Consider the following 12,842-nt stretch of genomic DNA (forward strand, 5'->3'; position numbering starts at 1 on the left):
GCTCTTCTCTGGACCCTCTCCAATTTCTCCACATCTTTCTTGAAATGCGGTGCCCAGAACTGGACACAATACTCCAGTTGAGGCCTAACCAGTGCAGAGTAGAGCGGAAGAATGACTTCTTGAGTCTTGCTCACAACACACCTGTTAATGCATCCCAGAATCACATTTGCTTTTTTTTGCAACAGCATCACACTGTTGACTCATATTTAGCTTGTAGTCCACTATAACCCCTAGATCCCTTTCTGCCATACTCCTTCCTAGACAGTCTCTTCCCATTCTGTATGCGTGAAACTGATTGTTCCTTCCTAAGTGGAGCACTTTGCATTTGTCTTTATTAAACTTCATCCTGTTTATCTCAGACCATTTCTCCAATTTGTCCAGATCATTTTGAATTTTGACCCTATCCTCCAAAGCAGTTGCAATCCCTCCCAGTTTGGTATCTTTTGCAAACTTAATAACCATACTTTCTATGCCAATATCTAAGCCGTTGATGAAGATATTGAACAGAGCCAGTCCCAAAACAGACCTCTGCAGAACCCCACTCATCATACCTTTCCAGCAGGATTGGGAACCATTAATAACTACTCTCTGAGTACGGTTATCCAGCCAGTTATGCACCCACCTTATAGTAGCCCCATCTAAGTTGTATTTGTCTAGTTTATCGATAAGAATATCATGCGAGACCGTATCAAATGCCTTACTAAAATCTAGGTATACCACATCCACCGCTTCTCCCTTATCCACAAGACTCGTTATCCTATCAAAGAAAGCTATCAAATTAGTTTGACATGATTTGTTCTTTACAAATCCATGCTGGCTATTCCCTATCACCTTACCACCTTCCAAGTGTTTGCAGATAATTTCCTTAATTACTTGCTCCATTATCTTCCCTGGCACGGAAGTTAAACTAACTGGTCTGTAGTTTCCTGGGTTGTTTTTATTTCCCTTTTTGTAGATGGGCACTATGTTTGCCCTTTTCCAGTCTTCTGGAATCTCTCCTGTCTCCCATGATTTTCCAAAGATAATAGTTAGAGGCTCAGATACCTCCTCTGTTAGCTCCTTGAGGATGCCTCGCTGTGAACATGGGTCAGGCCGTCCTGCGCATTTGACTCACCTTGAGGATCTTAATCTGGGTGGGGTCTGTGGATCTGATGTAGAAGCTCTTCAGATATGGCTCGAACATCCCCTGCATGGACAAAGCAGCTTTAGCAGCAGCCCAGTTACCCTGCTGGATGCCAGCTGGGGTCAGTCAGGGGACAGGGCAATGGACCAAGTGCATGATGGGGGATTTCTTTGCAGCATCTAGCACTGGCCCCTATTGGAGACAGGCTCCTGGCTCAGACAGGCTGCTGGGCTGTCCCCCATGGCAGGAGGTGGGGGACTGGACTGATCTGACACCCCAGAGTCCCCACACACAGCTCAGGAATGGGTCAGACCCAAGCCTCAGGCTTGGGGGAGCTCCGCCCCAAATCCCACCATGCTGCAGCCCCAGCCTCTAGAGAAAAGAAGGGCAATTTCTCAAGTGCAGGGAACCAGGACTCACCCGTCGCTTAATGGACATCGTGGCCACGTTCTGCAGCACCACCCACTGCACCTCACTGCCGGGAGAGAGATCCATCAGCTGGCCCCGTAGAAGCGAGGCAGCAAGGAAAATCCATGCAACAGGCTGCTCTTACACAATCCCTCCACTTGACCCAATCTGGGCCAAATTTACCCCCTCCCTACTGAAATAACAAGCTCCAGCATCAGATTCTGCCCTGAGATGGTTCCATCTCAGAAACTTTCATACTCTTGAGATGGAGCCAATAGGACCCACTGGTCAGGCTGCCAGGGTGAGTCAGCAGAAGAGCTCTGCGGCTCTGTGCAGGGCCTGAGCCCTGAAAGCCTGTGACACACAGACTTCAGCCTCTTTGGAACAAGTCATGGAAGGAAGTTCAGGTGGTTGCTGGAGAGAAAGAAAGGGGTGTGTGGGGAGAGGGGGCGAGCAGAAGACAGAAGGAGGAAAGGGAGAAAGGAGGAGAAGCTGTAGTGGTTGCAGACCTGTGGCTCCTCAGAAGACGCACCAGTGCCTTGGCAATGACCCCAACCTCGGCCTTGGGTGCCAGGTGGAAGTACAGCTGAGCTACGGCCATCACCACCTGTGGGGGAGGGCAGAAGATAGACAGGAGGTCGTGGGAGGGCGCTGAGCAATGGGCCAGCCACTGCAGACTGGGTGCTGCCCTGGCTGGATCTAAAGCACCTGACTGCAGAGATGGGTGTCCCATTTTCTGTGTACTGCCTCTTCATGCGTCAGGTTTCCCTGGGGCAGCAGCCAGCGGGAGAGCGCTGCTCCCAGCGAGACCCCTGTCAATGACCTCCTGGGCAGAGTGTCCAGAGCTCCGGTGGTATCAGGGCAGGGGGCTTGCTGAGCTTGGGGCCTACGCATCCCAATTCAGATGCAGAGCGCGTCACCGGGCGTGTGCTCCCACAGGACAGTGCGTTGTGTCTCCTTCCTTGGGGAGCCCCCATGTGCCGGAAAACCCGCCTGTCACTCCTCAGGCACAAGGAGAAGTGTGATAGCGACGGGACCCTGGACACAGGGCAGTGGAGGGGCTCACTGCGGCATCGCAGCTCGGCTGGGGAATGTGGGGCGCTCACCATGTCATTGCAGCTCTGTGGCAGGGGGGCTGTGGCTCACCACGGTGTTGCGGCTCTTGTGTGGGGAAGGGCGAGAGGCTCACTGCGGCATTGTGGCTCAGGGGGGCAGGGCGAAGCAGAGAGGCATGGAGCTCACCACGGGGTTGTGGCTCTGTGGTGGGGGGGCAGGGCAAGGTAGGGGTGCTGGGGGCTCACCATGGTGTTGCGGCTCTGTCGGGGGGCAGGACAAGGCATGCGGGGGCAGGGGCTCACTGCGGCATTGTGGCTCAGAGGGGGGTGCAGGGCCAAGGGGCACGTAGCGTGGTTTTGTTGCAGCTCTGTGGGGGGACAGTGTGGGGGTGGCAGGGGACTTATTGTGGCATTGCAGCTCTGGGGGCTCACTGCAGCATTGTGACTCTGCAGTGGGGGCAGGGCAAGGTGGGAGGGCGTGGGGCTCACCGCAGCTTAGCTGCTCTGTGGTGGGGCAGGGTGGAGCGGGAGGCGCTCACCGCAGCTAGCTGCTCTGTGGTGGGGGCAGGGTGAGGCGGGAGGGCGTGGGGCTCACCGCAGCTTAGCTGCTCTGTGGTGGGGGGCAGGGTGAGGCAGGAGGGTGTGGGGCTCACCACGGTGTTGCGGCTCTGTGGTGGGGGGCAGGGTGAGGCGGGAGGGTGTGGGGCTCACTGAGGTGTTGCTGCTCTGTGGTGGGGGGCAGGGTGAGGCAGGAGGGTGTGGGGCTCACTGTGGTGTTGCAGCTCTGTGGTGGGGGGCAGGGTGAGGCAGGAGGGTGTGGGGCTCACCACGGTGTTGCGGCTCTGTGGTGGGGGGCAGGGTGAGGCAGGAGGGTGTGGGGCTCACTGTGGTGTTGCAGCTCTGTGGTGGGGGGCAGGGTGAGGCGGGAGGGTGTGGGGCTCACCGCGGTGTTGCGGCTCTGTGGTGGGGGGCTGGGTGAGGGGGGAGGGTGTGGGGCTCACCGCGGTGTTGCGGCTCTGTGGTGGGGGGCAGGGTGAGGCGGGAGGGTGTGGGGCTCACCGCGGTGTTGCGGCTCTGTGGTGGGGGCAGGTGAGGCGGGAGGGTGTGGGGCTCACCGCGGTGTTGCAGCTCTGTGGTGGGGCAGGGTGAGGCGGGAGGCGTGGGGCTCACCGCGGTGTTGCGGCTCTGTGGTGGGGGCAGGTGAGGCGGGAGGGTGTGGGCTCACCGCGGTGTGCGGCTCTGTGGTGGGGCAGGGTGAGGTGGGAGGGTGTGGGGCTCACCGCGTGTTGCGGCCTGTGGTGGGGCCGGGTGTGGCGGGAGGGTGTGGGGCTCACCGCGGTGTTGCGGCTCTGTGGTGGGGGGCAGGGTGCGGCGGGAGGGTGTGGGGCTCACCGCGGTGTTGCGGCTCTGTGGTGGGGGGCAGGGTGAGGCAGGAGGGTGTGGGGCTCACGGGGGTGTTGCAGCTCTGTGGTGGGGGCAGGGTGAGGCGGAGGGTGTGGGGCTCACCGCGGTGTTGCGGCTCTGTGGTGGGGGGCAGGGTGAGGTGGGAGGGCGTGGGGCTCACTGCGGCGTTGTGGCTCTGTAGTAGGGGGCAGGGCAAGGGGGGCATGTAGCTCACTGTGGGGTTCTGACTCTGTGGTGGGGGGGCAGGGCGAGGCAGGGGACCATGTAACTCACCGCGGCATTGCGGCTCTGCAGCAGGGGCTTCGTGTTGCGCAGCAGCAGCCGGTGGTCAGGGTCCATCACATAGGGCTTGCGCTTCACCAGAGAGGCTGCGTCCGGCTTGTCATCCTTGGAGTCCTCCTCATCAGAGCCGTAGAAGGCCTTCTCTGGGTTCTCCTCCAGCAGAGACTCCTGCCAGGCACAGTGTGTGCATGTGTGGAGGGATGCAGCACTAACTTCCCCTCAGTGGCCCCCGCAGCCAGGCAGAGCTCCAAGTCCGGTATACCCACCCCAGAGACACTAACTAGGAGCTGATACAAGTCAGGCTTTTCCTCTCAGGCCCCACTGGCAGCTGCTCAGACTGGCCTCCCCGACAACCCCAGAGCAGTGACAAGAGCCCGAGGGGTCCCTGCATTGGTGAGGACAAGGGGGATCAGGGCCAGCCTGTGTGAGACCCAGGACAGCTTCACAGGGATTGTTTCTTGATCCAGAGGGGACACAGATCCAGAGGGGAGCAGTGATCACCCAGGCTGACCTCCTACATAGCACAGGCCGGAGACCCACACCTAGGGATTCTGTAAGCTTGTGGCTGAACTAGAATGGAGTTTTGGAAAAACACCGTCTCCATGTACAGCATCCATGGGATGCAGGATCCCCTCCCTAGCTCACGTGCTCCAGAGTGTGCCTTGTTTCTAGTCCAAGCTAAGGTAGGGATGCAGCGTTGCCACCACACAATAGCACCTTATGGCGCACCACCAAGGAGCCACAGCTGTAGGGACCCGTGGGCACCCCGAGCCAGATGCTGCCCGGTCACCTCACACTGAGCATCGCTGCTTCAGGTCCCGCAGCTCTGAGAGGGGCAGTGCAGCCATGTGTGCCAGGGCTGGGAGGCCTGGCGCAAGAACAGAGCCAACATAGGACCCTAAGTCTGTCTCCTTCCTCTCTGCACTCTGTTCCGGTATGCCCTCCCCCCGGGCCGGTGCCAGGATGTTTCGTGCCCTAGGCGACACCTCCACCTTGTGCCCTCCCCCCCCCCCCCCGAGATGCCCCCCCGCGGCAGCTCCCCCCCTCCGCCCTGATGCACCCCCCTTAGAATCATAGAATCTCAGGGTTGGAAGGGACCTCAGGAGGTCATCTAGTCCAACCCCCTGCTCAAAGCAGGACCAAACCCAACTAAATCATCCCAGCCAGGGCTTTGTCAAGCCTGACCTTAAAAACCTCTAAGGAAGGAGATTCCACCACCTCCCTAGGGAACCCATTCCAGTTCTTCACCACCCTACTAGTGAAAAAGTTTTTCCTAATATCAAACCTAAACCTCCCCCACTGCAACTTGAGACCATTACTCCTTGTTCTGTCATCAGGTACCACTGAGAACAGTCTAGATCCATCCTCTTTGGAACCCCCTTTCAGGTAGTTGAAAGCAGCTGTCAAATCCCCCCCTCATTCTTCTCTTCTGCAGACTAAACAATCCCAGTTCCCTCAGCCTCTCCTCATAAGTCATGTGCTCCAGCCCCCTAATCATTTTTGTTGCCCTCCGCTGGACTCTTTCCAATTTATCCACATCCCTCTTGTAGTGTGGAGCCCAAAACTGGACACAGTACTCCAGATGAGGCCTCACCAATGTCGAATAGAGGGGAATGATCACGTCCCTCGATCTGCTGGCAATGCCCCTACTTATACATCCCAAAATGCCGTTAGCCTTCTTGGCAACAAGGGCACACTGTTGACTCGTATCCAGCTTCTCGTCAACTGTAACCCCTAGGTCCTTTTCTGCAGAACTGCTTCCCCTTGCGGCAGCTCCCCACCCCAGACCCTCTGCCCTGAGGCACCCCTCCCCCCGCCCCAGCTCACCCCTGCTCCACGCACGAGCACCCTGAGCACGCCATCGCTGCTTCACTTCTCCCGCCTTAGGCGCCGCAAGCCTGGGAGGCGGGAGAAGTGAAGCGGCCATGGCGTGCTCGGAGAGGAGGCGGGGCAGGAGTGAGCTGGGGCGGGGAGTTCCCCTGTGTGCCGACCTCCCCCCACTTACTTGCTGCAGGCGGCCCTCCCGGTACTCCCCAGCCCCAGCTCCCTCCGCCTAAATGCCGGCAGTGACCGGGGCGGCCAAAGATCCGGCCACCGCGGTCGCTGCTGAAGAAAATGGGGCCCCCCAAATGTCAGTGCCCTAGGCGACCGCCTAGGTCGCCTAAATGGTTGCACCGGCCCTGAACTCCCCTCCCTGCCTCGCTGGGGTCATGCGTCCCCTGCCCTAGTCTGACTCACGTTCTGGTTGGGGCTGAGGAACTGGGTGCGCGCGTAGCGGGTCAGCATATTGATGATCACCACCTGGCCCCACTCCTCCACGTCGATCAGCAGGTTGCACAGTTTCCGGTAGTTCTTGTGGATCAGGTCAATGCGCTCGGGGCAAACCTCCTCAAAGGCCATCACCACGCTGCCTGCCACCAGCTGGGACAAAGGGGAGAGAGCAGTAGGGTGGTGGGCAGGGCGGGAGGAAGAGCAACGTGATCTGCACTGGGAGGCGCTACTCACACTTCCCACTGGCTGGCGCTGTTTCTGGGTCTCTCCCCAGGGAGTTCTGGGGAGGGCTCCTTCTCAGCCCTGACATGGGGAGACAGCCCCCAGGGCAGGGTTTCTATCAGGACTCTGTTCTGAAGGCACTGCCGATAGGGCACATGGGTAGTAGACTGGGATCAGCTAACAGGAAAGCAGGGTCAGTGATGGTTATAGTTTAATAGCACTGCCCATCCAAGGGTGGCAGGACACTGGCCCTTTAATAATCCAGCTCCCAGGTTATCTTCCTGGGAGCCCTGGAGTTGTACATTTGATGGGCCTTTGCCTGAAATTTGGGAAGGGGATCCTTTAATAATACAGGGCCCTGCTGCCCGCACACCACGGGGTTAATGTGGCTCTCCCGGGACACCACCCCCACTCACCGTGGTCTTATCCGCCAGCAACTTCTCAATCACTTCGATCAGCTGGTCCTTCTGATCAGAATCCAAGCTGCAAGGGAGAGTCAGCAGTGGGTGATGCTACCAGCATGGGGGAGGGGAGAGGTACTGGGAGAGCTTTATCACCCACCCCCATGAGCGAAAGGGGAGACAAGCGAAGCAGGCAGGACTGTGGTGTGCTGGAAGAGAATGAGGCAGGATCTGCTATGCTGTACCTCACAGACCTTTGCAACTCTGCAACAGTGCAATGAGGCCCCAGATCCCCCTGCTCCTAGCCTATGAGCTGAGGAGAATCTCCATCGGTTGTTAGCAGTGTTGGGCCAACGATCCATAGCTGAGCAGTCCCAATTCCATCCCCTCTCCCAGAAGCAGTAAATGGATAGCTTTTGAGCTTCCCTGCAGAGCAAACAGCTGGATCCCAATTAGAGAGGGGTCCTTATGAAGCGTTTGGCTGCTGGTCTCATTTCTCCCTCCTCTAGGTGTCAGCTGAAAACATCCACTCCATGTGCAGTGGCAGTCAAAAAAGCAAACAGAATATTGGTAATCAATAAGAAAGGGATAGATAAGAAGACAGAAAATATCATATTGCCTCTATATAAATCCATGGTACACCCACATCTTGAATACTGTGTACAGATGTGGTCGCCTCATCTCAAAAAAGATATATCAGACCTGGAAAAGGTTGAGAAAAGGGCAATGGAACAGCTTCTGTATGAGGAGAGATTAATAGGACTAGGACTTTTCAGCTTGGAAAAGAGATGACCAATGGGGGATAGGATAGAGATCTATAAAATCACGACTGGTGTGGAGAAAGTAAATAAGGAAGTGTTATTTACCCCTTTTCATAACACAAGAACTAGAGGTTACCAAATAAAATTAATAGGCAGCAGGATGTTGTGAATGCCAAAACACTAACAGGATTCCAAAAAGACCTAGATAAATTCATGGAGGATAGGTCCATCAGTGGCTATTAGCCAGGATGGGCAGGGATGGTGTCTCTAGCCTCTGTTTGCCAAAAGCTGGGAATGGGCAACAGGGGATGGATCACTTGATGATTACCCGTTCTGTTCATTCCCTCTGGGCAGAGGTGAAAGTAAGTCAGTCTGGTCTGGTCTGGCGTACCGGCTTCCCCAGGCCAGTGATTTAAAGGGCCTGGGGCTCAGGGGCGGCTCTAGACCCCAGCGCACCAAGCAGGCGCTTGGGGCGGCCGTTCCCGGGGGGGGGCGGCATTTGGCTCCGGTTGAGCTCCCGCAGTCGTGCCTGCGGCAGGTCCACCGGAGCCCGGAACGAGCGGACCTGCCGCAGGTATGACTGCGGCGGGTCCCGTCTTCCCGCGGCTCCGGTTGAGCTCCCGCAGGCATGACTGCGGCAGGTCCGCTTGTCCCAGGCATGCCGGCAGGAGCTCAACCAGAGCCGCGGGAAGAGGGGACCCGCCGCGGGACCGGGGAAGGGCGGCGCAGCGCTCCGCGCTGCTTGGGGCAGCGTGATTTGTAGAGCCGCCCCTGCTGGGGCTCCCGGCACATCCAGAGCCCCGGGCCCTTTAAATTGCTGCCAGAGCCCCACTGTCAGAGCCCCTGGGTAGCAGACGCGGCCAGGAGCCCCGGGGCTCAGGTGGCAATTTAAAGGGCCCGGGTCACCACTGTGACAGTGACGGCTGGGAGCTCCTGGCCCTTTAAATCACCGCCGGAGCCCTGCTGCCTCTACCCCAAGGCTCTGGCAGTGGGACTCAGGTGGCGATTTAAAGGGCCCGGGGCTCTGACAGCCGCTACTGCCCTGGCCCGTTAAATTGCCACCAGATTTAAAGGTGCCACCCCTTCCAATTGAGGCCACACCCTTCCAGTTGAGGCCCCGTCCCAGCTCAGCACTCCGGTTTTCCGGTAAGTCCTTTAAGTTACTTTCACCTCTGCCTCTGGAGCACCTGGCATTGGCCACTGTTGGAAGACAGGATACTGGGCTAGATGGACCTTTGGTCTGACCCAGTATAGCCATTCTTATGTTCTTAGCTAATGTGGCTCGGTTCCTTCTAACAATAACTAAAGGTTAAATATTTAACACGGAAGATGCAGGCACATAATCACTCAATGGTATTCGCACTGGGTTCAGTGAACTCTATGTTCATTCTGGGTCAAGTCCAAGGTAGGTTGTGCTTTATTGTCCTAGCCTCCTGCTTTATCCCTTCCATTCCTCTGCCTCTGCCCCACATGCACCTTCTTGCCTGGAGTTCAGGACAGCGCCAGACACTCTGTCACCTTTCTGCAGCAGCCTATCCTATTGTACAGTGTCCCGCCCACCTCTGGTTCATTACGGCCTGTACTGATCCATGCTGCAAGGCCACACATGCTTTCTGGGTCCATTCATTCTATGGACTTTGAAGGACTCAATAGCCTGTGGCAGGCCGGAGTGCTAGGCTTTGACAAGGAACTGTCCAGTAAACAAAATCCAACAGCTAAATTCTGGGCTGTAACACCATGAACAAGGGGGAAAGCACACCCAGAATTCAGCCCAAGGATTCCTGGTCTATATCACACACATTGTCTCAGTGGCTAAAACAAACAGAATTAAAAAAAAAAAATCAAATAGACTTTTCACTCTTATTGCGCCCGTTTATTTGCTTCCACCATTTTACTCTCCGCTGGAGCAACGAAAACAGACCGTAGCCAGTTTCTTACTAGTTTCACCCTCCCTCCCCCCCAGGTTTGCATATGCCAGCACAAGCCTACAAAGTTTCTAGATCCATGGACTGGAAGGCCAGACTGCATTAGGATCGGCTAGACCAAGCTCCTGCATCACAGGAGCCAGAGAATCTCACCCTGCACTGAGCCCAGAGTCTGTGGTTGAATCAGAGTGTATCTTTAGGGTTTAAATCCAAGCCAAAAACCAAGAAATAGCACAAACCTGATCTCCTTGAAAAATATTTTTTTAAAGAAATCTATCCAAACATTCCTATTAAATAGGAGGTTTTGTAAAACTTTAAACAAAATCCCCACATGCTCAAAGCCCTACATCTTGGCCCTCAGTGGCCCAACAGTGGCTCTTTCAGACGTTTTCCATGCCAGCCATGTACCAGTAGGATCCAGATGGCTTGTCAGTTACTGTAGCTGCATTATCTGGGCAGTCAGTGCTTGACCTGACAAACAGAAGTGTTTGGCTGCTGGTCTCGTTTCCAGTTACTGTTCATTTCCTTGAGAAACGTCTCACCCACAGCCCCTCCTGGTGCCTGCAGTTCCTGCCCATGGTGCTAGGGCGAGCATGAGGGGTTTTTTTTGGGGGGGGGGGGTTCAGTAGGATGCCCTGCTGCATCACTCTGTATGGCATTGAGCACCAGGGGAGAGGAGCTCCTGGTCTCACATATTTGTGTCCCCAAAGAGAGAACAGGAGATCTGACCCCCAAAGAATAAGCAATTGAATCAACTGGTTGTATACCAAGTTCTTGTGTATTAATATAAGTCAAGTAGGGTCTTTTCTGAAAGCTGGTAATGCTCTGCCCTCGATGGTCAGTAGAGATCTGTACCCAGGCTCTGGCTATGAATGTAGGTGGGGTTGTATGTGTAGAACACTATACTTGTAATTGGGGTGCTACAGCAGCACCTCCTCACAGCAGAGTGGAGATGCAATAATGCAGGGAGGCGCGCCTCCCATGCTAGCTGTTCACACAAAACTAACTCCACACCAGACCTGAGGATGAGTTCTGGGTGGCTCGAAAGCTTGTCTCTCTCCCCAACAGCAGCTGGCCCAGGAACAGATGTTGCCTCACCCACCGTGTCTCCACGCACCTAGCATCCTATGGCCGAGGGAAAGACAACGGCTTTACAACTTTAAAGTTAAAAGAAAGCCATTTAAACTGAGAAGAAAACCCCAGTCTTGGAACACTAAGGCAGGAGGGAGTTTCCCTTCTCTGTGTAACCATGAATGGCCATAGTCTGCGAGAAAGAAAACCCCGTTAGAAGGGAAGGGGTTGAAGTGAAGGGCCAGCATCTAAGCGGGGTGCTGTCCATGAAACACGGGATCCCCTCTACAACAGGGGGCATGCAGGGAGACTGTTCAGAGGCAATAGGCAGTGGTATTAGAGAAGGGAAGTTAGCTCCTAGAGAAGTGTACAGCCAGGGCCGCGCCTTTATGTTTATTTTCTGTGTAACTCGGCTGTTTGCTTCCCTGACTATTCCATCTTTGAATCTATGATTTTTCTATTAAACAAACTTCTTGCTGATCTATGCCCTACGCAGGTCTCCGGTGGGCACCCTGCGTGTGGCAAAGTGAGCTGATAACCGGGGGCAGGTTTCACGCCTGCAGGGCTGCTGAGCCAGAGGGGAAAGTCCCGGTGTCTGGCAATGAAGAACTCAGGCAGATGGATCTGGGGGGAGTTGGGACCGGAAGGGCTTGTTGGGGTCACCCTGCCAGGAGTAACTAGGCAGATGGAAGCCAGGGTGAGACCTTTTTGCTGGCAGGCTGGCTACTGGGGTCAGAGCTCTGAGCCATAGCAGCCTGGCATTAAGGCATCCAACGTCACAAGGCAGGTGGTGACAGAACCCCATACTGGTCTGGGTGATCCCCAAAAGGTCACACTCCTCCATGCACAAAACCAGAGGGCTCCAGAATTTTGATTCCGTGCAATCTGACCAAGTCACAAGAGGCCCCAGGGCACCATCACCCTGTGCCCCGTGCCTTCCTCCGTGAAAAGTGGGTTGCTGGGATTTGGTGGTGGGAGTCCCCACTGTGCACCGGTGCAAATGACGGCCCAAGGCAAAGTGAGCCCAACATGTATTTCAGGAGGGGGGCGGGGACGCAGCCCATTGTCCCAGTTACCTGTACAGCTTGGGGATGGCATGAGCAGCCGTCTTGCGCACGTACGGAGACATGTCTGACGCCGCCTCCTTGATGGCCAGCATCATGATGGGCACTATGATGGGCACCCGGATGCTGGAGAGAACCCGCAGGGCACTGGCCCGGATCAGCTGGTTGGGATCCTGCAGTAGGGGGGACATGGAGGCAGCTCCAGGAAGGCTTCGCAGCGGAGCGCCCTTCCTGACTCAGTCGGGGCAGGGTGAGGGCCCTGCAGCACCTGGGGGTGCCAGAGGGAAGCAGAGAGGTTCGCTTGGCATTGCACTGCGCACTTGGAAATTGATTCCCTGTGAGGTGAGGCTCTCGCTCATTAACACAGATCTGCAATCCCTCTGGCCAGTGCCACCTTCAGATCCCAGGCCTGGCTCCCGCGGGGGGGATTTAGCTGGAGTTGTGGGTGCTCAGCACCTCCAGGAACCAGACTCCCAGGATTATAGTAGCCCCATGGGGTGGGGAAAAATGAATGGCCGGGGATCCCTGCTGCAGTCTGAGCAGTGGGGGCACAAGGGCTCCAGAGCAGAGCTGCTAGGAACACAAACCCGGTACCAGCTCTTTTGATCTTACCCCATTCTCTAACCCCTGCCCAATCCCACGGGAGCCCCAGGCCTCCCAATGCCAGAAGCTGGGCCTTCCCCATAGCTTCTCAGAGGCAGGGGTCCCAGGAGGGCCCCCCCATCCACAGAGGGTTTTATACCAGGACCCTTTGGGGAAGGTGTGAGCAGCTGGGAGGGGGAGGAGGGAGCGCACTCCCCCCCCCCCCATGCAACCCACTGCTTTGGCTCTGCCTCAGCCTGCCCCCCCTAGACC

The 12,842-nt window shown here is 56.4% G+C and overlaps 1 protein-coding gene across 7 annotated transcripts in view; it reads right to left on the minus strand.

The window, feature by feature from the left end:
* AP3B2 (adaptor related protein complex 3 subunit beta 2) overlaps positions 1-12,842 on the minus strand; it is a 64,901-nt gene that overhangs the window by 23,796 nt on the left and 28,263 nt on the right. For all 7 annotated transcript variants that reach the window (XM_039493007.1, XM_039493006.1, XM_039493013.1 and 4 more), the window contains 7 exons: positions 12,000-12,160; positions 7,182-7,248; positions 6,511-6,693; positions 4,264-4,440; positions 2,041-2,138; positions 1,544-1,598; positions 1,115-1,186 (listed from right to left, as the gene is read on the minus strand). In XM_039493007.1, the coding sequence (XP_039348941.1) occupies positions 1,115-1,186; positions 1,544-1,598; positions 2,041-2,138; positions 4,264-4,440; positions 6,511-6,693; positions 7,182-7,248; positions 12,000-12,160 (813 nt within the window). The remainder of the gene's footprint in view (positions 1-1,114; positions 1,187-1,543; positions 1,599-2,040; positions 2,139-4,263; positions 4,441-6,510; positions 6,694-7,181; positions 7,249-11,999; positions 12,161-12,842) is intronic.

The sequence above is a fragment of the Mauremys reevesii genome, linkage group 10 (assembly GCF_016161935.1).
Source record: "Mauremys reevesii isolate NIE-2019 linkage group 10, ASM1616193v1, whole genome shotgun sequence".
Lineage (NCBI taxonomy): Eukaryota > Metazoa > Chordata > Testudines > Geoemydidae > Mauremys > Mauremys reevesii.